At 39.9% G+C, this 25,887-nt stretch overlaps 1 protein-coding gene across 4 annotated transcripts; it reads left to right on the top strand.

Annotated features, from left to right (window-relative positions):
- Positions 1 to 700: 700 nt before the first annotated feature.
- On the top strand, positions 701 to 25,306 carry Nxf3 (nuclear RNA export factor 3). 4 transcript variants are annotated; one of them, XM_087599574.1, is made up of 22 exons: positions 701 to 928; positions 12,012 to 12,094; positions 15,234 to 15,303; positions 15,547 to 15,721; positions 15,908 to 16,061; positions 17,269 to 17,352; positions 17,460 to 17,564; positions 17,677 to 17,754; positions 17,865 to 17,934; positions 18,075 to 18,163; positions 18,633 to 18,742; positions 20,271 to 20,307; positions 20,765 to 20,833; positions 20,904 to 20,959; positions 21,107 to 21,214; positions 21,338 to 21,396; positions 21,631 to 21,746; positions 21,845 to 21,887; positions 22,443 to 22,512; positions 23,184 to 23,357; positions 23,934 to 23,994; positions 24,103 to 25,306. In XM_087599574.1, the coding sequence occupies exons 4-22, from the start codon at positions 15,582 to 15,584 to the stop codon at positions 24,154 to 24,156; spliced, it is 1,677 nt and encodes a 558-aa protein (XP_087455700.1). In that variant the 5' UTR covers positions 701 to 928; positions 12,012 to 12,094; positions 15,234 to 15,303; positions 15,547 to 15,581; the 3' UTR covers positions 24,157 to 25,306.
- Positions 25,307 to 25,887: the final 581 nt, after the last annotated feature.

Genomic DNA, 25,887 nt, shown 5'->3' with positions numbered 1-25,887 from the left:
GGGGAAGGGGTAGAAATGACGCAAATGCAGTAGTTATATATGAAATTCTTAAAAATATTAAAGAAAAATAAAAATGAAAAAAGAGTCACTCAGATTAGCCAGGATAGAAATGGTCAGTTCTGATTTTCATTGTTTTGGTTTTCATTTTCTTCATTTAATCATGGTTACAGGATGGCTGAAGTTGATGGTGTTTGGAAATGCTTATTTCTGCAGAACACTACTAGCCAATTCTCAATGCTAGTATTATCAATGAATATTATCAGCAGGTTAGTGAGAGAATTTGATGAAGCCAGGTAAAAGTAGTCATTACAGGTGACTAGATCAATAATATTGATAAAAGTCTTGAAACATTTTTGCTTACCTGAGTGCAAGATGGGACAGATTTTTAGTTTCTGCTGTCATGGAGAGAGAACCAAATCTTAATCTACTTTACCCAGAACAATCCTGAACACTAGGATTTGGTGACATTCTCCTGTACAGGTGTCCAGAACAGTATTTTTTTCCAAAGTGAACATTCTTGTTACTTTTAATTTAAACTTGCTTGGATAAGTACTGAGTTAAAATACAAACCTCATAGGAAATCTGCCCTCATTTTTTATGGAGGAGAAGGAGGAGTCGGAGTTACTATATCTCAACAAATGAAACTTGTTAATCAGTTTAATAAAGCCGATGTGTTCCCACAGTGGATTAGACTTTGTAACAAAGTGATGTAGTTCTCTGACCACTCATGCAGCACTTAGCATTTCATTTCTTCATGGGAATGCTCAAGTTTACAAACACTGAAGTACAGTGGCTGCAGGTGTCGCCCAATCTCGAATATGCATGCAAACTAAAACTGATGTTACGTGTCAAGTGTCACAGAGTGTGTGTACCGAGACCAATCGGAGTGGCAGCTTAACGTGGATGTGGAAAAGCTTGAAGCAGTGTGGTAAGTAGCAGCTGTCCTTCCAGTCTGCGTGTTAATTCTGAAGTCTCTGATGTGATATCAACTCTTCAATTCCTCAAAAGGGAAATAAATGCTGTTGATCGCATTTTGATTTTATGGTTAATCTCGTAACGTGTGTTTCTCTGTGTATCAATGGGGTTAACATTTTTTTATTGACTAAGCCGCTAAGGTTTTAGATGTTTATAGTCACCTTCCTCAGAATCTCATAAGTCAAGATGGTTTCTCAAAAGAAAATGGTTAGAACAGTCTAAATGGAATCAAATATGTACTAGGTAAATTTTGTAGACTTTTCCACATATCTAAAGATTAGATATTAAAGGATTATTTATTGACAGTCACCATGAATCTAATAATATCAATTTATTGCATCTGAAGTCAAAATGCTGTAGCTGAACAAAATACATGATTGGTCTCATTTATTGTTTCCTTGCAGAAATTCCCACAAATTACCTTAAAAATTAAATTTGGAGAGTGTTAAATAAGATCTTTTTTAAACTGTTTTTTCAAATTTGTTAAATGTAACTTTTGAAAGTCAAACACATTTTAGCTGGCTAATGTATCCCAGTGAATTAATACCTTGTATACTTAGTATGTCAGATAGCCCCATGGATGTGATTCTATTAAGAAGAATGTGACAGAGCAGTCACTCGCTGATTGTGTAAAAAAGCTTCAGTGGTTTTATCCAAGAGTCCCAGAATCTTTTGGAAAGTCGAAGCTGCTGTCTTGACAGTTGACCTGTTGTTGGCTGAGGTCATGGAGGACTTGTGCTGTCTGTGTGGGAATGGATGCTGTGGAACAGAAAGACATTTTCCCAGCTTTTGCAAAGACTCTCTAGATTGAGTGACTTAGAAAACTTACTTAAGTGAATAAAACCCTTTGGTAAGGGTTCAGCTCACACTAGACATGGAGTACTACTTACTGCTGGCATTTCTGCATTCTCTTCAAATATTTGGCATGATACATCTCACCGCACCTTCCCTGAATAGGTACCGTCTTACTTTTGACCCATTTTCATTAACATAGTACTAGTTTGTATAGCAGAGTAAGAAAAATCTGTGGTTTGACCTTTACATCCTGCTACCTCAGTGAGGAGATTTCTTTTTTTTTTTTTTAAATTTTGTCACAGTACCATTTTTAATGTTTTAGGCAATAAGTTATAATATAAGAGGTTTGATCAAATGTTGAAATCAAGCCGTGTGTGTGTGTGTGTGTGTGTGTGTGTGTGTGTGTGTGTGTGTGTATCTTATTGATACTAGAGGACTACTCACGATGAGGATAAAAGGTAATTTTTTTCTAGATAGAAATGAAGATCAAGAGAAATCTATATGTAAAATTGAACATTTGCCACCACCTACTTAAAAAAAATTCCTTGCATCATAAAACTAGGCTAATTGGTGTGGCAAACAAAGCAGTATATTTTCTAAAGTAAATTCTGCATTGTATCTTGTTTAAAAAGCCTTAGCATATTCACCGTTACCGCAGTCCTGTGGCATTTGTGGAGTAGCCCTGTTTTGGTGCTGTTGGAGGAGATAATTATAGAAAGCCTGTACCTTGCCTCATATCAAGTTGCTGTGGGTCTGACAGCATCAAAATAGCCAGCTTTGTTGGAACTCAGGATGAAGATCAGAGTTAAGTGTTAGCAGAAGGCAGGAGAAGAGATTAGAGCACTCACAGTGACTAAGAAAACGAAACCAGAAATTGAGGCAAACAACAATAAAATCAAGCCCACAGCCAAATTTAGTAAAGAAGTCCCAAATTACTCAGAAGTGAATCGAGGGGACATGTCTAAACGTCGCATGCTAAATGGCAGGAGTTGTATGACGATGCTATGAGAAGCCACGTGCCAGATTGAACAACCTACACAAAATGGCCAAATCCCCGTAAGCAAACTGCAAGAGCAGGCACAAGAAGAACTAGAAAATCTGAGCAGGCTAGGCCAAGTGTGAACCAGTTAGAAACTCAGAGTCTAGGACTAACTTTATTGCTGAAGTCTACCAAACAACTCAGAATTTGCACGAATGCTCCAGTCACCAAAAACTTGCAGAGGTGGAAACACTTTCCAACAAGCTATGGAAGCAGAACTAAACCAAAATAGGATAAAGTCCTAGACAAGAGCTACAGAGTAACATCTCTTTTTTTTTAAAGATTTATTTATTTATTATAGATGAGTACACTGTAGCTATCTTCAGACACACCGGAAGAGGGCATCAGATTCCATTACAAATGGTTGTGAGCCACCATGTGGTTGCTGGGATTTGAACTCAGGACCTCTGGAAGAGCAGTCAGTGCTCTTAACCGCTGAGCCATCTCTCCAGCCCCCCAGAGTAACATCTCTTAAGAGAATATATTACCCTAGCAAATCAGGGGCTGCAGAGATCAATCAGCAGGTAAGAACACTTTCAGAGGATCCATGTTTGTTCCCAGCACCCACATGGCAACTTACAGCAGTAACTAAAGTTACAAGGAATCCAACACCTTCTCTAATATTACTTCCCTTTCTCTCCAGAGCAGTTTTTAATGTAAGAAAAGAACAGGAGGATTTTATACTGTGGCAGTCAGTTAAAGCTGAGAACTTCAAAGGTGGAGTTAGTGAAGTGTGGCTGCTCATAAACTACTAAAGTACTACTGCGCATGCCTGGGATTTTACCAGCAAAAGTTGTCATGAAAGAAGTGTTCAACCTTTGACTTCTCACCTTGCTTTAATACGCAGCATTCTAAAGTCTGAACTTATATTTTTTCTAGTAAAAAGCTAATTTCTCTGCCATTATGACATTTATCTCTATACCTTTAACTATGACCTTTTGACAAATTGTTTATTTCCCCAACTCCCGAAATGGATTTTCTCAGCAAGAGGACAAGAATTACTTTGCCTTTAGGTATATTTATTTAAAGAAAATAGTTAATAGTACTCAAATTGGATTTCTGTCCATCGCCAACAGAAGCTGCTGACCTCTCTGGTTGAATTAGGGAAAAGCTGGAGGAAGCTGAGGAGGAGGGCAACCCTGTAGGAGGACCAGCAGTCTCAATTAGCCTGTACCCTGAGATCTCTTAGACATTGGACCACCAACCAGGCAGCATACACCAGCTGAGATCAGGCCTCCAACACATATACAGCAGAGGGTTCCTGGGTCTGGGCTCAGTGAGAGAAGATGCACCTAACCCTCAAGAGACTGGAGGCCTCAGGAAGGTTAGAGGCCTGGTGGGGTAAGTGGGGTGGGGACATCCTTGTGGAGACCGGGGAGTGCGAGGAGGAGGTCTGGGATGTGGAAGAGTCGGGAGGTGCATCCTGAGGGGAATAAAATCTGGAGTGTAAATATAAATAAATATATAATTTAATAAAAAACCAAATTATTTAGATTTAAGGATTTTTCTAAATTTACCATGATGGTGAACGGAAATATCCCAATTTGATATTAATTTCTGTATTTATCTATGAAAATATTTTATGTAAAATTTAATTGTACATTAAGGTAAGTTTTTACATTTTATGAAGATACATATTTAACAAACAATTATTTTTGCTAGGTGCTGCCAAAGATATTTTGCAATAGTGATTAAACGTTACTTTGCATCGGTAAAAATAGTAATTATGTGACTTGTCTAAAAGTACAGAACTGAAAACTAAGACTGTCCCAATTGTCACCATACAGTGAAGCTAGGCTGTATTTTTTAATGGTAGAAGGAAAACTTAAAAGGTTAACTATATTTAGGACTAAAGAGATGGCTCAGTGTTTTAAAGCAAGTGTTGCTCTCGCAAAGGACCAAAGTTTAATTCCCAGCACTCACATGGTGGTTCACAACCATCTGTAATGTTAGATATGTTGCCCTCTTCTGACCTCCTCTGGGACCAGGCATGTACCTACACATACATGTGGGCAAAACATTCATAAACACAAAAAAACACTATACATCTAAAAGTTTTTAAAAGGTTAGCTATGTTTGTTAGTGGTTTGTGGTGTAGCTGGTTATTTGAATATTCTTCCCTCCTTCCATATACTTTCCACATTGTCTAGACTGTATGGGTGGGTATTCCCATTATGGCAATAAACAAAGTTTATAAAAGGTTACTCTAATAAAAACAAGGGCAGTTGAAGTAGTAACAAAATGAAATGAAATGAAATAAAATATAATAAAAGGCTTTGATCTCCAAGTTTCAGGTTTTAGTCTTGGTTCTCTAAAATGCGTTTGAGACGTGCTTAAGATGTATAAACCCCTGGATCTCTACCCACACAGAATGATTCCTCCTCTTATTTGGATTTGCCACATGATGTTGAAATAAAAAAAAATCAATGAAGATCACATAAGAGATATGATCTCATCCTGCCTAAGATGTCAGGATGTTTCCTCATCCATAATGAAACATTTTATGCAAATTACATCAAAAGTTACATGTTATGGGGCTGGAGAGATGCTTCAGCAGTTGGGAATGCATACTGCGCTTCCAGAGGACCTGAGTTCAGTTCCCAACACTCAAATAATTCAGTTCACAATCATTTGTTAATCCAGCTCAGTACTGATCCAATACCTCTGGCTGCACACACACACACACACACACACACACACACACACACACACACACACACACACGCGCACACACACACACACACACACACACAAAAGTAAAACAAACTTTAGAAAAACAAATATTTTGGAAATATATTTTAGAAGATATTCCTTTCCATAAGGTAAGCTGTTAGAAACTTTCAAGTCTTTATTCTACCTGTAGAGACTTTGTATGGACTTTGTTATACCAAACTGTGTCCTCTGTAAATAATTTTTTTTCATTTCATTCTCCAAGTATCTTTTAGAGAAGAAAACATCAAAGAGTTGTGTTAGTGTCACAAAACCCTTGTAAAATAAACATGAAGATTAAATGGTAGTTTTAGCTCAGAAGTTTGAAGGTCAACACTACGACAGGACAGATTATTGCTTTGGAACTCCGGCACAAGTGCTGGGTGATGTGGAGGGAAACCTGTACTGGATAAATGTGTTCATACCATCAGCCAGCAAATTGAGAAGGTCCTGGTATCCTAAAAGCCCTTAAGGGGATTATTCCTAATCATGTAAGATCCTCCCATTAAGCCTTATTTCTTAAAGGTTGTACCACTTGCCAATAGTGTTTTCCTGATGCCTAAGGCTTTACCACACAAACCTTTGGGGAACACGCATTTAGACTATACTGTAGTATACATACTACTGCAAAATGGTACTGATAGACACGATTTTCTAGGTTGTAAGGATTTTGTAGATTGTAGGTCTGGAATAATTTCACTCTCTAAGTGCACATTTTTAGTTGCTTGGTATTTTGCAATTAGGCAAAATTTGAAAGAAATACTTGAATATAACAATTTGACAAAAATGTTACCTTTTCCTGTAAAGAGAAGCTTTTTAAAAATGAGTGGTGGTAACTACACTTATCTGTGGGAATAAGGATAAGATTCAGAATGTACTTAGGAATTATACTTTTCTAGCAAAATGGTGGTAATCGAATCTCTTGTAAGATCCATGACCTCACGAGCTGTGGGAAGTTGGCAGGTGTCTAGCACCAGGCATGGTTTCCCTCTAATCGAGTGGGCCTTAAGTCCAATTAAACACCTGCTAGGTACTCCCAACATGTGACTACCATTTATTGGGCCTTTATGCATATTTTATCATTCTGGTCATTGTTGTGGTTCATAGGTCCCATGGCTGGTAGGACTATTAACTGCTTCTGTCCTTTGGCACCTTGCATAGTATTTTCTGGTACCATTGGAGCTAGACCACAGGAAGGGAGCTTTCATATTAAATACAGGTCAAATGACCTGAGTCCTGTTTCCTAAGTGTGTGGTATGTTGAGCAGTAGGGGCCCACCCTCAGTCTCTCAGAAAAAACGAAGGAAAGTTGACACAATCTATATTATTTTGGGGATTACTCGAATTTCCCTGTTGAACCATTTGAAGGATTTCTTATGCATGGTACTGGAGTTTTTGTTAGTCTATGGTTATTGTGGGAAGTTGTGTCAGCCCTTCAGAATAACTTACCTCAGTGTGTGTGTGTGTGTGTGTGTGTGTGTGTGTGTGTGTGTGTGTGTGTGTGTGTGTGCGTGTGCGTGTGTGTGCGCGTGCGCGTGCGGGCGCGCGCGCACGTGTACACATTTACAATTTTAGGTGAACATAAAACAATAAGTTTCCGTGAGTCTTTATCAGACCCCCTTGGTGTTATTTGTCCCTACTCCCTTCTTCTCCTGTACTGACCTCCCATTCCTTCCTCATCTGGAGCTCCCTCCATTTCTTGTTTCATATAACCTGTATCCTGATATTACCCTCTCATTTCCATGGTCCGTTTATCCTTTTTCATTTCTGTGGCTACTCCATGTTATATTCACATTCAATGATACAGAGCTGGAAATCATAGTTGAGAGTGGATATGAGACATTTGTCTTTCTGGGGCTCAGTTACATCACTCAGCATAATCTTCCCTAGGTCAATCCAGTTACCTGGAAATTTTTGTGATTTCATTTTCTTTGCAGATGAACCATATTTCTTGCATATATGTATCATATATTGTGGTGCTGTAAATAGGTTTGGCCCCCATAGATTTATGTGTCTCAGTGCTTGGCCACAGGGACTGGCACTATTAGGAGGTGTGGCCTATTGGAGGAGGCGTGGCCTTGTTGGAGGAAGTGTGCCACTGTGTAGGCAGGCTTTGAGCTCTCTCTCCTATGCTCAAGCTCTGTGTAGTGTGGCAGAACCTCCTCTGGCTGGCTGTGGAAGACAGTCCACTTCTGCTGCCTTCGGATCAATATTTAAAACTCTAGTCTTCTCCAGCACCATGTCTGCCTGCATGCTGCCAAGTTCCTACCATGATGATAATGGACTGAATCTCTGAAACTGTAAGCTAGCTTCAATTAAGTGTTTATTTTCTTTTATAAGAGTTGTCTGGGTCATATCGCTTCCTTACAGCCGTGAAACCCTAACTGAGGTGTGTGTGTGTGTGTGTGTGTGTGTGTGTGTCTGTGTGTCTGTGTGTCTGTGTGTCTGTGTGTCTGTGTGTGTCTGTGTGTGTGTTCTTTATTTAGCAAGTCTGAGTCCTTTATTTAAGCTAGTGACCAAGAGCAGGCTCTTGCTACAAAACAACTCTCTGCTCAAAGGTAGGGCAAGGCTTTTTAAATGTACTTGTACATTTTCACTGTCCACTCATCTGCTACAGTGCATTTAGGCTAATTGTGTCTCTTAGCTATTGTGAATAGGGCATCAATGAACATGGCTAAAAAATATCTATGGGGTGGGATGTTGAGTACTTTGCACATATACCAAGGACTTAGCTGGTTCATGTGGTAGAATTATTTTTAGTTTTTTGGGGGGGGTTCTTCATATTGATATGTAGAGTGGCTACACAAATTTACATTCCGATGAACAGTAAATGAAGGTTTCCCTTCCCCACAAACTCATTTGTTGTCATTTTTTTTGCTGCTCTTAACTATTCTTAGCTATTTCTGTTAAAATGAAATCTCAATTTTTTAAAAAAATTTTTTCTATTTCCCTTATTGCTAAGGATGATGAAGGCTTTTTGGCGTATTAACAAGCCGTTTTACTTCTTCTAGTGAACTCTTTGTTTATATCGCCCATCCGTTATTCAATTTTGTCATTTGTCTTCTAGACTCTTTGCTTTTTTGAGTTCTTTATATATTCTGAATATTAATACTCTGTCCAGTATATAGCCGGCAAGATTCTTTCCCATTCTCGGGGTTTCTTCTTCACATGACCAATTGTTGTTGTTGTTGTTTTTTTTTTTTTTTTTTTTTTTTTTTTTAGCCCTGCAGAAGCTTTTTGATTTTATAAGGTTCCGTTTATCAGTTGTTGGCCTTAATTCCATGGCTAATGGAGTCCTGTTTAGAAAGGCTGTTTCTACACATATATCTTGTATGGTACTGCCTATGTGTTCTTCTAGCAGTTTTAGTATTTCAGATTTCAAAATGAGGTATTTGATCCACTTCTATCTACTTCTCTGTAAAGGGTGACAGACATAGGTCTAATTTCATTTTTTTGCATGTAGAAATCCTGTTTTCCCTGCACCATTTGTTGATGATGTCTTTTCTCCAAGTATATATTTTATTGCCTCTGTTAAACATCAGACAGCTGTAGTTACAACTACTCATGTATGGGTCTTATAGTTTGTTCCATTGTTCTACTTGTCTTTTTTTGCACCAGTGCCATATTAATTTTTATCACTATAGCTATGTAATATCTCTTAAATTCTGGAATCGCATTTCTTCCCATAGTCTTTTTGTTCAGGATAGCTTTGGCTATTCAGTTTTCTTTTCTGGTTCCATATATATTTTAGGATGAGACAGTCATAGAACAACTGGATACAATGTAGAGACCATCAAATCATGGTGAGCCCAGCCCCAGTAGATGCATTTACATCACAGCTCCTGCACTTATGGCTCAGGGAACATCAGTAAAAAGGTGGATGTGAGTTTGTGTTACAGGCCATGAAGGAAAGCTACAGACTGCCATCAGTATAAGACCATGTTTGAGTCCTTTATTGAAGCCAGTGACCGAGAAGTCACAAAGAACTCTCTGCCCAAAGAAAGGCAGGGTAGGGTTTTTAAAACCTCAAACCACATTTATATCATACTAAAGGCAATCAAGGCATCAAAAGCCTCAAAGGTTCAACTAAGTTGGTTGAAAACAATTATTTTGATGTTGAAAAACAATGGAGTCCAGAAAGCTATATGTGTTCAGCAAGATGTGCTCAGCAGGGGCTTAGGAGCAGTTAGGTGAAGTTAGCTAAAACTAGAACAAAACAAAGTTATTTTGGGCAGTTCAGTTGTAAGAGTCAAAGTAGCTGGAAGTCTGTTATGAGCCTACATTTCCTAGAAATGGCTGTGTAAACAAGACCTGAAGAATGGAATTATCAATAAACATGCTAGGGAAATCTCATGGAATCACATACCTGGACAAGGATCTATAGGCAACTGATACCTTCTAAGAGAAGGAGTTAGCTTCTCTACAGTTGAGCCTACTAATTGCTTATCCAATATGAAGTGATCAGCCTTTATACCATATACACAATAAAAATGGCTTTTGCAGGCCATAGTTATATATTTGTAGACACATATATATGTCTGTGTGTGTACCAATAGTAATCAGTGATGAAAAAGTTAAAAGTTATTAATATGAGAGTATTATGAATGAGGAGGAGCATGGAAAGAGTTGTAGGGAGTAGACTTAGGGGTCAGAAGAAAGAAAGGGAAGGGGAAAGTGATGTAATTATATTTTAACTAGAGATGTATGAAATAAAGTGTAAAAAAGTTCACATATATTTACTATTCTAGTGTAATTGGGCTTCTATAATGGAATATCTTAAAAGCTGATAATTCATAAACACAAATACTGCTTATGGTTGTGGAGGACAGTGAGTTCAAACCTATGATAGCAGCATGATAATAGTATGTGGAAGTGGTCCTCTCTCTGCTTTAAAGAAAAACCTATCACATCATCATAAGACTGAAGTGGTGACAATATAGACATGCTCCTTAAAAGCTTTTCATGGAGGTGATAATCCAACCCCTAAGTCCAGAGGTTCTGTGGCTTAGTCACCTTTCGATGGCCTCACATCTTAATATTATTGCACATCTGAAGCCATAGAATTTTCCAGTTTATAAAAAGATTTACACGAAGCTTGCTGAGATAGCTAACTAGATTGAGCTGCCTGATGCCAAGACTGAAGACCAGAATTTGATCCCCTGAGCCAACACAGCAGAGGGAGAGAACGGCCTCCTTTAAGTTGTCCTATGACCTTCACATGCACATGTCCTTGCTCTCACTCCAACTCTCATTCTCTCCCACATACATATACACACAAATAGAAAACTGGCCATATACTGTTGTATAAAAAAATAAATTCTTGATTTGGCAATTTATTTTTGTAGCTATGTGTTTTTCCTATATTATATTGTCTTCACCTAGATGTGTACACACACACACACACACACACACACACACACACACACACACACAGAGAGAGAAACAGAGAAGAGAGACAGAGAAGAGAGACAGAGACAGAGAGAGTGAGACATAAACACAGAAAGAAACAGAGAGAGGTAGAGAGCATCTGTTCAGTTCATTCAGTGGCCAGACTTCATCTCACAGACCATGCAGACAAAAACTGAATTGCCAAAAAGTTTGAGAAGAATTTCGAGAAAGTCTGTGATTATACTAGAATCTAGATCCCTTTTCTTCCCCCCACCTTCTTGGAAAGAGGCCTGACAGGTTTGAAACTTCATTCCTGTCTATAATCGAGACATTTCTCCACAGTGACAACTTTCTCTCTAGTCTCACTAAAACATCAGAACGATTCAATAAACTTTGCCAGTTCCTTTATTTCCGGCTTTTCCTCTTTTCATCTCTCTCTCCTTTCCGGTCTCTGTCTCTGGAATAAACTGAATGTAAGTTCCAACCATATGACACTTTTCAGAACATTTGGGTACTTTGTTCTAACTTAAGAAAACAAAGGGTGTTACTTGACTCTACTCAAACCGGACATGAGGGGCTCACCCTTTGCCACGGTTCTGTTCTACTCTCTTTCCCAAGGTAACAGGTGAATATCTCCAGACATAACTTGTACCCCATTAAGCCTCCACAACTTCAATCAGCTGGTGATTCTAAGATCAGATAATTTCTTGAGGAGTTGGGGAGGGGAGAGTAAGTAGATCTGATGTAGAACAGAAGTACAGTGCCTGGTTCATAGTGGGCACTCAGAGCTCTCAAAGAATAAAGAACACAGTGTAATGTAGCCAAAACAGATCACGGAATGCAAAGTTCCGTGCATTTGTAGCAACAAGTACCAGAGTTTCAAGGCTTTAGACTCTAGTTGGCTTCTGGTATAGCAGTGGTTCATTGTGAAAGAGCTCCCTGGGTGCTTCGCTGGTAGAAACTTTAGGAGGCAGTAAAAACAGGAAGTTGGTCTACTCTGCCCACCTTCCGAGGTCCTCCTCCCTATGCTCAATGGGATGAAACTTCCGGAAAGGGTTTCCATCTTGTAACGGTTGTTTGAAGCCTGCTGTCTTCTTTCTCAGCAGCTCTCTTCAGTTTTTCAGCTCTAGACCACACAGAAGAACACAATAAGAACATTTGTGACAAGGTACTTCAGGACCTACCATGGGTGAGTTGCTGAGCATGATGTGTTTGCCCAGAAGTTGGGGCGGAAGTGATGCTGACCTTTCTCTTATATGTCACTTAGGTGACCTCTTTAGGCAGGAACAGTGTGGAGTCGGGGTGGCAGGACTCCCTAAGCTGTGTAATTTCCCCTCTCCAGAAGACAAAGATCAAATGAGTATTGAGGAGATTGTCGTGTTTCCCTCCTCCCCCATGGAAAGCCTCCGTTATTGTGGCTCTAACTGAAATGAGGTGCCACCCCCCCTCTTATCCCTCTCCCCCACCTCCAGTTGAAAAGAAAGATTTGATTAAGCTTTGGATCATTTCAGGCCTAGGATCTGAGAAATAGAAAATATGACCTAAAGTTTGGTTTGGTGGAAATTAATATTCTTTGGATTCATACTAGTATTAGAAGAGGGACAGGGAAGCAAACATTAACATTGAATCCAGTTGAATCATTCGGAACACTGCATTATCCTTATAGAAGTACTTGCTTTATGGCCTGTCATGTGAACTGTTCTGAAATGTTTTACTTGTGTGTAGGTTTTCACCTCAGTTAAGCCCATTTGTTATATATTTATGTACAAATATAAAATCATATTATATATATGCATATGTATGTAAATGACATCTCAGGATGTTCTTGAATTCCTGGACTAAAGTGATCCTTTTGCTTTACACGCCTCCCCCCCCCCCCAAGTATTTAGGACTACAGGCATGTGATACTGTGCCTGCTTTGTTTTTCATATTGTTTAAATATTCCTCCTGCAAATGAACTATTGTCTGATAGATTTATCTGTTATTTATTTGTCCACTTATTTTTTCCTCCAGTCAGTCTTCTTTCTTTATATTAAGACATGCATGCAAATACAGATTTGAAAACTCTCTTCTTGCTAATTGAAATTTTTATCACTGAAACATCCTTTCCTCTACTGTTTCATCCCTCTCCCCTTCTGCTCCTGTTTGAGACAGTGTTTCTTGTAGCCTCATCTGATCTTGAACTTGGGTAGGCAAGGATGACCTTGAACTTGTGACTTTCTGCCTTTACCTCCTGAATGCTGGAGTTACAAAAAAATACCATCACCCCTAGTCTGTGCAGTGCTGGCCATGGAACCTAGAGCCTTATGCATGTGAGGGAGAAAATACACTCCTAGCCCATAGAATTTCTTTCTTTAAAATGTGCTTTTTCTTTTTCCAGTACAAACCTGTAGTTGCATAGTACAAAAATGATATCTATTTTGTTATTTTATAAATATTTTCAATGCATATATATAATTATTGTTGAATATTACTACTTTATTGTGTAGCAGAGTGCTAGAAATGGAGAGATGGCTCAGTCACGAAAAACACTTGCAGAATAATATGGGAAATGGCGTTTCAGTCTTAACAGTCATGTAGCAAGAAAGGCTTCCTGCAGGCAATTGTAACTCTGACTCTGAGAGACCTGATGCTCCTTTCAGTCCTCTGTACATGCATGGAAATGCCTCCACACACATGTGTGCATAGACTCACATAGACAGACAGATATACACAAATTCATTATGTGTGCGTGTAAACACACAAATCTTAAGAAAATAATGTTAGAACTTATCCCTGCTATCTTAATGGATAGCCTATCTTATACACATAGATTATTCTTCATTCATCTCCCCCTCTCCAGCTTCCAATCTGTGGTCACCACATCATACTCTCTATTTCCATGAGTTCAATTTTTAAGTGTCCATATGTAATTGAGAATATTTTGCCTTTTTTAAAAAAGTATTTATAATTAAATTTATGTATTTAAAAGATCATTTGACAGAATCCTTCCTTTGCTCTCAGATGGAATCTCACTATGTAAGCCAGGCTGGCCTTGAACTTCCTCAGTAGCTAAAGCTGGGCTTGCATCCTCATTCTCCTGCCTCAGTCTCCCACATGGTGAATTTCAGAGATGTTCTACCATATGTAGCTGATGGAATTTTTTTTTATGTAATCAGACCTTTTCTGCCTTCAATTTTGAATCATTAGCCTACTTTTGATTAAATCATAGGTATAGTTTGGTCCAAATACATTATTTTTTTGCATGCCCTCAGACAATATATAAATATTACAACATTATCGTTATATTTACCCTCACCTGATTTGACATGGCATTTTCATTATATGTGAGATATGCTTACCACATCCCCTTTACTATTTTCCCATCTCTTTTTCTTGTCTTCATTATAATATAGATCCAAGATACACATATATGTCCCAGAAAAGTTATTGTATTATATAATAAGTACTTAGATTTGCCTACAAATTCATCAGTGCTATTGACTTTCCTTTACCGCACAGATGATAGTATGTAGAGCAGTTGACCTTGAACATGTGCCAACCTTTTTTCTGTCTTCTAGGGCCTGGTATTATGTGTGTGCTTTCAGACCCCAAAGGGATGTTTTATTTTAAATATTCATTCATTCACTGACTGTATGTATGTGGGTGCATGTTTGGAAGTCACAGGACAATTTAAGGAACACAGTTCCCTTCCCCCACAGTGTGGGTCTAGAGAATTGAACTCCAGCTGTCAGGATAGGTGGCAAGCCCTTTACTATCTCTGAGCTATCTCCCCAGCCTGTTTTCTGTTTTAGTTTAAAAATTTGAAGATTTATTTTATGTTCCAAGTGTTTTGCTTTCATGTATGATTGTGTGCCATGTGTGTGCTTGGTGGCTGAGGCAGTCAGGAGAAGACATTGGATCCTCTGAAACTGGAATTACAGATGGTGGCAAACCACCATGTGTGTGCTGGGAACCGAACTCCTGTTCAACACAATAGTAGCAAGTCCTCTAAAGTGCTGAGCCATCTCTCTCTCTCTCTTTTTTTTTTAATCAATGCACACTTCTCTTCTGTTAATAGTTTTATTTGAACTTGATGTTTTTTTTTTAATTTGCAAACTTCTCAACTAAGATCTGTTAAATATACTTAGCATATTTCCTTTAATTTTTTCTCTTCTCTTTTTCTAGTCTTCAGGATAATATATGAGCAAGATACAACCTGTATGTTTTTGTTCTGCTTCATGTTATCTCTTGTCTAGTTCTTCTTTCAGGCAGGGAGTTTGCCTTTGATCTTTGAACCATAAAAACAACTTCCAACATATTTTTTTTTTTTACTATTCTTCAAACAGAAGAGAGAGTGAAGATTGAGGAATGAAACATAATTTGTCTCAGATCACTCAGCGTGAGAAGGGCAAGATGGTTAGTAACATCACAGACCAATTATTCAACCCAAACTTTTACCACTGTGTTTTCTCCTTCGCTGTGAGTGTTCCCTCTCTCTCTCTCATCTTCCAAGGAGTGGAAGCACTGTGAAATATTTTGATGTTTTTTACACTGCTCACAGATTTTTTTGGGGGGTGGGTTATAACCTTCATTAGCCATTATATTTTTCTGCAATCATTTTTTTTAAATTGTTCCTTGATGTATTGATTTTAATTTAAGAGTCCAGGTCTGAAACTAACCCCTTCCGAAGAAGAATGAGATGCCGACGTATTTTCCGACGGAGATTTCTCAACTCGACTGAGTACATCAGTGACACGATGCGTACTTCATTTTATCACCAGCAAGATGAAGAGCTAGCAATGAGTAATGCTCCCATGTATACTCGAAGAAGATAGTAAGTGACCAGTCAGAATGGCTGAAATATACCAGTCAGTGAAATCCATAACACTGTGGTTAAATATGTTGTTTACATCTCCCAGTGGTTGAGCATCCTTTTGGTAACACTGGTACAAGTGGGGCAAATGGTTTATTGGAGGATCTCTAAGTGTATTTGGATTATTTTTCCCTTAATTTTTCACAGCACTCCATATGGCATTCTGTCCCATCATCAAAGAATCAATTTACATAAATGGGACCAAATGAATGTTAATATGGAGGAGGGCGCAAAACCTCCAGAGAGAAAAATGGAGAGAGACAAACAAGATGACACTTCAGAGAACTGGTTCAAGGTCACAGTAAGTGCCCCAGTAAAATGTATCTAATATTTAAAAGAAGGATCAAGAGGAGTTGTGTTTAACGTGTGTAGAGTCATTAGGTGCTCTTCTGGGTGCATAGGAGTTGACAAAGGAGCCTACATGCTACATCAAACAAGGGAGGAATCAGAAGGAATATAAAGAGATTAGGGTAACTATAGAGAGAAGGCAGGAGGTTGTGTATAAGCAAAGAAAGAAATAAATGCTAAGGAGATATAATAACTCTATATTAGAAGGCTGTTTTGCTAAAATTGTATGTATTGGGAGAAGCTGTTGTTACTGTGTCTTTGGGGTTCTTGTTAAAGAAAAAAGCTAGGTCTGCTGCAGGTAAGGTCTTTTATTATGGCCTTTTAAATGAAATTATGTTTATAATTTCAAAAATCAGGGAAATAATGCAAAGTAAATGAATTCATTCAGATTTTAAAAGAAAGTGGATTTAAATATCTGAATTATCAAAGGAAACCACCCAAATGAAAGGAAAGGCAATTTGGGAATCAAGAAGTAATGTAAAAGAAATAATGAAATTTGTCCAATCTTTAGATATTGCTTTAAAGCTTGAAAAAATATGCTTGGGTCTTCTTATTTTTATGTCTTTCTAAAAGGAAAATTTACAGATAGTAAACCACATGCATTTAAAGTATATAATTTGTGGGCTGGAGAGATGGCTCAGCGGTTAAGAGCACTGACTGCTCTTCCAGAGGTCCTGAGTTCAATCCCCAGCAGCCACATGGTGGCTCACAACCATCCTTAATGGAATCCGATGTCCTCTTCTGGTGTGCCTGAAGAGAGTGACAGTGCACTAATGTGCACAAAATAAAAGAAATACATTTAAAAAGAGAGTCCAAAAAAGTATATAACTTAATACTTGGCAGGCCGTCTATGAAACCATTATCCCAGTCAACATGCCTATCAAACACATCGAGCATTCATGTCTCCTTTTATAATTGTTCACTTTTTCCCGTTTTTTCTTTATTAACTTGAGTATTTTATTCTTTCCTCTCTGCCCCATGTCATTTAAGCAACTCCTTATAGTTTTCTACCACAATAGATTTGTTTACATTGTTTTTAGATTTCTTTGTAAACAGACTCATAGAGTATTTTGGGATGAGCACTATTGTTTGATTAAGTCAAATTTTCAATTGGAATTTGCTGATGTCTTCTTCCATTCTTTTTTCATGTTTGATCCTAGATTCCCTTTGGCATAAAATATGATAAGAAGTGGATGCTGAATTTGATTCAGAGCCAGTGCAGCATCCCTTTCACTCCAGTTCAGGTAAGAGAGGACCTAACAGAGGACAAGAGGAAACAGGACAGATGAGGGACTCTGTTAACCATAACAGTTGTCTGAACATTCTATTTATCTCACCCTTATCCTTGCAGTTTCACTATGAAAAAATGCAGGCCACTTTTTTTGTTGATGATCCCAACATTGCCTTTATGCTGAAGGCTATCAGTGACAAGATTCGAGATGAGACTGATAATAAGGTATGTGTTAAGGCTATCACTGAAAAGTTGTGAGCCAGGGGACAATACATTATATGATCCTGGGGCTTCTTGGTTCTCAGTGCTAACACGGACTCTCATGGGTTCACTGCAGATATCAATCTTCATCAGCCCCTGTGATGAACCCCACTTGGTGACAGAGCTGAAATCAGAAAAGATGGATCAAAAAAAGGTAATGTAAACTGAAGGCCACTTGTATACCCACAGCCAGGCCTATCTCTTTCTCCGTCTTTTTTATCACTTCAGCCTCAGAGTCACATAACTCCATCTGTAATTCTGCAGCTGACTATGAACCAACAGTGTGATACTTCTCAGCGCATTCTTAATAGGCACAGACTCTCCTTTGACCAAGGTATGAATGGTAGAAGTGAGTCTAGAGGAAATGAGAGAAGAAGAATCTCATTGAGATGGAAATGTAGGAATTGTAAATCCAGGAGGGGTTGGTGCTGGCACTGTCTCAGTCTTCTGATTACCTGTTCTTGCCTCCTGAAGATTTGACGACCTATCCTACTGACTTGGTACTGAGTCCTAGAAGGTATATGACTCCTTCCTTGAATATCTCTGAAGAGGACGTGACCCAGGTAATAGTTTATCCTTGTTGCTGTTTTTAAGAGTAAGACTGGAGGGATTAGCTAGTAGTTAGATTGGTCTCAGATATTCCCTGCAGTAGCTTTAACTTTATTTTCCCCGTCATAGCTTTTGCCCTTGAATCAGAGTTACAGCAAATCCTATCAGCTGTTTGGCTTGCTTGATACTATATGGCAATGGCCCCTACTATTGACAAACTGAATTTCTATCAAAAATGAGATAAGGCATAATACTGAGATCTTTCTTTTTTATTTTAAATTATTTTATTTGTATTCCAGTTGTTGCCTTCCACTCAGTCCCCCCTCCCACAGTTCCTCTGAGAGAGAACAGAAGTGATCACCAGAGTGTTGACAATAGGCAGGGAAGTGGATTTACTGGTGATGGAGCAAGGGAAAGAGCTGAGGGCTTAGACATCTTTTGCTTCACTTCTCTTAATCCATGCATTTGTTCTCATGATTACAGGCAAACTCTGAAGGAAAGATGGCCAAGGAACAAGCCTCAGACATAGAAGAGATATGTGCAGTCAAAAGCTCTCTGAGTACTACCATGCCGGATAAGTCCAGTAACATAAAGTCAGTTTATCTGCAAGAGGATTAGTTCTGATTCTCTTGGGGGATCAGATTCACTCTCCCCTCTCTCTATATCTTCAGCTGTCCCTACAGCCCTCCATTCCATCTGACCCTCCATCGTTTCATTTAATCAGGGGTGTGATTCCTACGTCTGAACACATAGGTGATTCCAGAAAGATGGCATTCCTCCTCTAGCCTAACTGGAGCTCCCCTTTTCTTACTCCTATGGAGTCCCTTTGTCTGTCCCAGGTTGTCCCAAAAGCTCTGTTATGCTAGATGAGGCCAGGAGTTCTGAATGATGCTAACATTACTTACTCAGGGCTACTGTTGGGGGCTCATTTCTCCTTGGAGGGAAACATGGGTTCTCTGAATCGGTGATCTAGAAGTGGGCCAATGGCAGGGAGCAGAGGGCTTCCTGGAGCAAGAGGCCTCCATTCTTCCTTTCTTTTTTATCTACCTACCTTGCTCACAATCCTACCAAATGTAAAAGAGGTTCTCTGCATAGCCTGAGAGAAGTGAATTGATTCCTTGGATTAAACTGAAACTCAGACATGCACAAATAGAAAGGGACCTCCAGGAGAGAACATAGTGACCATAAGAGACACCTGCATCTGGGGAATGTTTTTGTCTCTCAAACTCCTTCATTGTTTCTAGAGTAAGTCCAGCATACAATGGTACCCAATACTGTAAAGTCTTGCCTTTTCTCTTGCTTTGGGTCCCTGGAGCATCCTAGGGCAAATGAAGGAGCAGACTGCTGCAAAGGAGCCCTTTTAACTGCAGTCTATGTCTGAATGGGGAACTGCCTGTTGGTCATTTCCCAGAATCAGATGTTAGATTCAGATTTGCAGGAGTGGCCCCAAAGATGCACTACCTGATAGAAAGCTTATGCCTGAGCCTCATCATGTAGGTCATATCCCGCTGCTGGCACTGAGAAAGGTAGAGAGTACTGTCATCTCTCATTCTTGTTGTGTGGCTTCATTTTTGTCCTTCGCCTCCACTCTCTTGGGTTTTCCTGACATATCCGTCATCTACTTTCATTCCCTTTCCAGCACCATCTCCCTCACTTCAATTACTGAGTCCTGAGCCATGCTATATCCCTGCCTGGCCCAGATCTCTACAATGGTGGTCACCAAGGGGTCCTGGGCTCCCATCCCACATCTTGCTCACTGCAAATCTTCCTCTTGTGGGGACTCTAAGGAGGGGGCAAGAGTCCTTTGACTCCGGCTCCTCCAATGTGGCTTCTTGTGATGTGATCCTGGATAAAGGAACCAGAGCAGTTAGGAGCCACCCAACAACATAAGGAGAGGGGAGTGCAGAGGGAAAGACAAGCCTCTTTCTTGTAGGTCATTCCACAAAGAGGGGATTTTTACTTTCAATTATATTTGTATGATTTTCACAGTGTTCCTATATTTATGTCAATAGATGAGTGAACCAAACATGCCATCTAACTCCTATATTAATGGGATACTATGTAATGCTTGTATACACATATTACTGCATAATTCTTAATAAGGCTACTTTTTTTTGGTAGTTCAATTCTGGAATTGTTTCCCAAGTTACTAAGCCTGGTAAGTGTGTTCTTTGATTATTGATTTCTGTAACTGGGACTGACACTGTAGCCAATCTTTTACAGCTAATAGGTCTTGCTCAAGTTAATCTTTCTGAAGCTGTGCATTAAGCCTCAAAGAGATAGGGTGAGGAGATTCAGATTCATAGAGGAACTTGCCAAAGGCAAGCCATGCCAACTGCACTACTTCCAGTGACATTCCTTATTTTTCCCCACGTGGAGAGGTTTAATGAAAAAAGAAGAGGTGAGGAGAGGAAAGGCTGGCCATGAGCACTTGAAGGGAAGGGGGAGATGGGGAGAGAAGGCACAGGGACAGAGGGGAAGAGAGCAGAGAAGTGAAGAACAAAGAGAGGAGTAAGAGCTCCAATGATGTTCCTAAGGATCTTGTAAACCCGTCCCTTTCTTTCATCATCCAACATCACCTTCCAGCTGTTCATTGATTCTCTTGCCTCCCACAGGATGGACAGGAGTCATGTAAACCAGCTCTCTGTGGCCCTGAAGATCAAAAGACCATATCAACGTACAAGGTGAGGAGATAGGTTTAAATTTGTGTGTAAGAATGGGTGAACACCTACATCTCATTCACTTTTATTTCAGAGAAGTTTTTTTGAATCTGAGTCCATAAAGACACTGGTCCTACAGTTCCTGCAGCAGTAAGTACCTCTGGGACTCTGACAAAAGGGAACAATGGGGGTGGGGGAGGGGTGGGTATAAGATTATAGCTTCAGTTGATAAAACTATGAAATCTTATTCTGGACCCAAACCAATGAGATTATCCCACTCTGTCATTTTCCCAAAAGATATTACTTCATCTATGACAATGGAGATCGGGAGGGACTCCTCAATGCTTACCACGCTGATGCTTGCTTCTCATTGACCGTCCCTTTCAGTACCATGGACTTATCCGCGTGAGTCGCACTTTCAGCTCAAACTGTGACCCAAATCACAGCACTCTGTTCTCCAGCAGATACAGGAAATCCCTTGGAACCATCACACTGGACCACCACAACTGTTTCCTCCTTTTCTTCTAGGAGCAGCGTGTGTGAGTACGTCAAGTATAGCAGAAGTATGAAGGTTCTCAAGGATCCTTGTAAGTGTGTGGTGGGCAAGATTGGGCAGGATAAAGGGGGGATAGAAGGCACAATCACAGATGCTGGAGGTTAAGGTTCCTGTTTTTGCCCTCCCTATTCCGGCCACATTTTCTTGACTTCAATCTATCTGTCTGTTCCTGGACCCTTTAGTGTATGTCTCTAACTTGGGAATGCTGTATGTGCAAAGCATTGCAACTCCAAGGACACAAATCTTTCTGTTTCCTTCTTTACAGATATGCGGAAGCAGCTGCTAAAGCACAAGAAATGTGACATTATTCACTTCCTTCGTGCATTGCCCAAAACTCAACATGACTTGACCTCCTTCTCGGTGGACATATGTTTCCAAACAGTAAGCACCTACTGCTTCCATAGGGCACACCGCTTACTCAGAAAGCTGGCAGTGAGTTAGGCAGGACCCTGAGTCCCTCTGTGCTTCTTCCCTTTCAGGAAAAAACTCTCTGCTTCTCTGTTAGTGGGTTGTTCAAGGAAGGTGAGTGCTGGTAGAATCCCGTCTCCAGATCCCTAGTTGCTTCCTGACCTGGACTTGTATCTCTGAGAATTTCCCCAGCTCCTCTCACTGTGTGCCCTCCCTTCTGTTCTGCTGCCTGCAGACCATCCTGGTCTGACTGTGCCTGTCTGCTGCACAGCTCCTGGGTGAGGGAGAGCACATGGGTTGCAGGATTGGTTGGCTCTCATTCCAGATCCTCACTCTGTGACTTTGGGCCAGTTGCTTAGGCTCTGCATTTCCCCCTTTGCAAATGGTGCTATTTACTCCCCACCCCAGACAGATGTGAATCAGAGCCCAAGTGAACATTGGACGTTATTTTTCACAGGGTCCAGAATGTGGCAGGGGATCCATCGATATGAGTGGATGATGCCACTTGTTGCCCCCACCCCCATTTCCACCACAGACCCCTGACTCCAAGCCAATAGTTGAGTGGTCCTGGGCCCTTGCAGCATAGGGCCCTGAGTGAGGGATGTTTTGCCAGGGTGCAAAGCAGGTGTAACTATAATAAGGATGCTTTGTCTTTCCTTGTTCTCAAAGTGGAGGGCAGCTCTCAAGGGTGTTTTCATGCCTTCACTCGGATCTTCGTTGCTACCTGGGACAATTCAGAGTAAGTGCTGGTTGTGAATGGGCACTCTCACCCCAGCATGGGGCCATCAATATGAGAATGTGGTGGTGCAGTTCTTGGGGGTATTACTTATATTGTGGAAGGTCAACAGGTAGATTCAAGGAGTAAGGCCAATGTAGTGTTAACTTTGGGGTCAGACCAGCAGGCTCTTTCTTGCTATAGTACTCACTTTTTTTCTAATTTGTTTAAGTCACATTGCCCATTTATAGCTGTTTCCTAAAGATGTTGTTTATACTGTCCACTCTTTTTAGTTGATAAAAGGCAAGATGAGAACATAAAACCATTTTCACTTTCTCCTCTGCCCCACCTCTGGTTTTCTGAGACAGGGTTTCTCTGTGCAACCCTGGCTGTCCTGGAACTCCTATGTAAACCAGGCTGGCCTTGAACTCAGAGATCTGCCTGCCTTGACCTCCTGAATGCTGGGATTAAAGGTGTGGGCCACCACCACCAGGATAAACCATTCTTTAATTAAAGCTGAACCTGTCATTCTAGTAATATAGACAGTCTGCAACAGTGCACTTACTCTCTGGGGTTATTATAGATAACCAGGGATATTGGAAACATTGGTTGTTGAAGAATGACAGCATGACAGTTGTTGGGAAGAACAGTTTTGTCTGTTCTTCCATCAATCTCAGGGAATGTTTTTCCTCTAGCCTTTGTATCATCAATGACAAGCTGTCTGTGAGGAATGTCTATGGGTTTCCCAGTGCCTCCAACGCTGTGGACACATGCTCCTCCAGCCGTTTGCCTTCCCTCTCTCAAGATCAACAGCAGATGATGCCAACATTCTGTTCCCAGTCTGGCGTGAATGTTGAGAGGTCTCAAAAGTGAGTATTGTGTGTACATGGTAAAGTGATGTGAGGTTGAGGTAGGAGAGTGAGTTATGGGAACATACAGGCTTCACTTCTGTATTTTTTTTTTAAGATTTATTTATTTTATGTACAGCATTCTGCCTGCATATGTGACTGCAGGCCAGAAGAGGGCACCGGATCTCATTACAGATGGTTGTGAGCCACCATGTGGTTGCTGGGAATTGAACTCATGACCTCTGGAAGAGCAGTCAGTACACTTAATCACTGAGCCATCTCTCCAGCCCTTCACTTCTGTATTTTATTTCATTTACTTTCTTACTGAACAGTTACTTCTCAGTAGACAGTAAGCTAAGTAACCATTTAAAATAGTTATTTCATCATTCCCTAAAAATCTACAGACCCTGTTCATTTAATAGGTGACATTTGTATTTTCAGGAATTTGCTCATATTATAGCAGAAGGTTCATTTTTCGCAATTCCTTGGAATAGGTGTAGAGCTGTGTTTCTGTCACATAGATCAGGAAATGCCTTTGTGTTTGTTGTCAGTGTTATCTTTTCTTGTTGGATGATCCCTGTTCATCTTCTATCGCAGATGCCTTCATGATGACCAGTGGAATTACAACAAAGCCATACAAAGCTTTGCTTTGCTCAAGGTGACATTTGCAAATTCCAGTCAAGTGAGAAAAGGCCAGGTGGCCAGGAAATGGTGCTAGTGTTCTGATATCTGCTCATCTCACAATTGTTTTCTTTACCTTCTCCAGGTAAAGGACACGGTCCCAGAGGACAAGACCACCCATACAAGTCCAAGATCCTAAGAACAACACACCAAGAAGAAATTCCTGAGAGTCACCATCTTATTTCTATTTATTTATATCAAAAATCCCTGCTAGACTATGGAGGAGTAGTGTAAATTTCCATGTAAACAAACTGGGGTATCTAGTTTCACCCTAGAAGCCAAAGCCTATCTTTTAGAGCAAGCACTCATTGAGGATTCATGCTTCTTATATTTTCTTTTATTATAAGTTTTATTAATTTTGTTGAGCATTTAGTATTTGTATAATATAATCTGGTTCCTCTCACCCCTCACCCTGTCACATCTTCTTCCTACTTCTGCTCATGTTCCAACTTCCCTATAAGCCCTTGTCTCGTATTAATGTATTTTGATTTGTATTGGGACCACCCAGCAAAACAGGGCCGACTATGTAACTATGTGTTTGGAACTATCCATCGAGGTACCTGTGGGCACATAGTTAAAGACAGTGACTGTCTTTCCCCTAGAATTCTTCTGTAGCCAATAGTTTAGCAGACAGAGCTAGAACCCTCACTTTGTGGTTGACTAATGAGAGGCCTGGTCTTGTGCAGGCCCAGTGGAGGCAATCTCAGTTGCTGTAAGATTGCAATAATTGTAACATGCTACGAAGATACTATTGATGTTTCTGGTTATGTTAAATCCATTCAAAGTCCACTGGAGAAAGAGCATATTATGGGAATGAGGACCTCCAAGGTAGTACTGCTACACATACTGAAGTTCTAGACTCAACCAGAGGGTACAGTTCTGCTCCTGAAGCCTGTATAGTTTCATAGGTTGATCATCCTCTCTACACTTGTTCGAACTGAGTTCTGAGTGCCTAAAGTATTAATCGACTATTTCATATAGATAATATTCTTTTTTTAGCCATACACATTTATTCAAAATTAAAAACAGCATAATCGGTAGGAAATATCATTAAAGAGCACATAAAAGCCTATGAAGAAAAACCATCCCCTTATATGTGATTGTCTTACTATAACAATCTTTGGTATGAGAAAATGAGAGTAAGGAAACTGTTACTGACTTTGTACTTATATTGAATGCAATAATATGCAGGAAACGTAGGAAAATCTGTTCAACCACTAAAATAAACAAAAGTCATAAATATTGAGATAATTTAGAAAAGGAAAATAAAGGTTATTATTTTAAGGGAACACATGTGTTTCTATGTATGTACACATAACTGTATATATTTATTTGGATGCCTTTAGTTGTCTAAAACTTTTTTTCCCTCCATCTTTATTAACTTGGGTATTTCTTTTTTTTTCTTCTTTTTTATTAACTTGAGTATTTCTTATTTACATTTCGAATGTTATTCCCTTTCCCGGTTTCCGGGCCAACATCCCCCTAAGCCCTCCCCTACCCCTTCTTTATGGTGTTACCCTCCCCATCCTCCCCCCATTACCACCCTCCCCCCAATAATCTAGTTCACTGGGGGTTCAGTCTTAGCAGGACCCAGGGCTTCCCCTTCCACTGGTGCTCTTACTAGGATATTCATTGCTACCTATGAGGTCAGAGTCCAGGGTCAGTCCATGTATAGTCTTTAGGTAGTGGCTTAGTCCCTGGAAGCTCTGGTTGGTTGGCATTGTTGTTCATATGGGGTCTCAAGCCCCTTCAAGCTCTTCCAGTCCTTTCTCTGATTCCTTCAATGGGGGTCCTATTCTCAGTTCAGTGCTTTGCTGCTGGCATTCGCCTCTGTATTTGCTGTATTCTTGCTGTGTCTCTCAGGAGCGAT

Source organism: Rattus norvegicus, chromosome X (genome assembly GCF_021556685.1).
Source record: "Rattus norvegicus strain SHRSP/BbbUtx chromosome X, alternate assembly SHRSP_T2T, whole genome shotgun sequence".
Classification (NCBI taxonomy): Eukaryota; Metazoa; Chordata; class Mammalia; order Rodentia; family Muridae; genus Rattus; species Rattus norvegicus.
The sequence above is the reverse complement of the archived record's forward strand: the minus strand, read 5'-3'. Positions and strand labels throughout refer to the sequence as shown.

Bases quoted from the DNA above. Each gene is read 5' to 3' on its own strand.
- Nxf3 (XM_087599574.1), top strand. From the start codon at position 15,582: ATGAGATGCCGACGTATTTTCCGACGGAGATTTCTCAACTCGACTGAG. The intron at 17,353-17,459 runs GTAAGAGAGGAC...TTATCCTTGCAG, and splicing joins TCCCTTTCACTCCAGTTCAG to TTTCACTATGAAAAAATGCA. The intron at 21,215-21,337 runs GTGAGTCGCACT...CTTTTCTTCTAG, and splicing joins AGTACCATGGACTTATCCGC to GAGCAGCGTGTGTGAGTACG.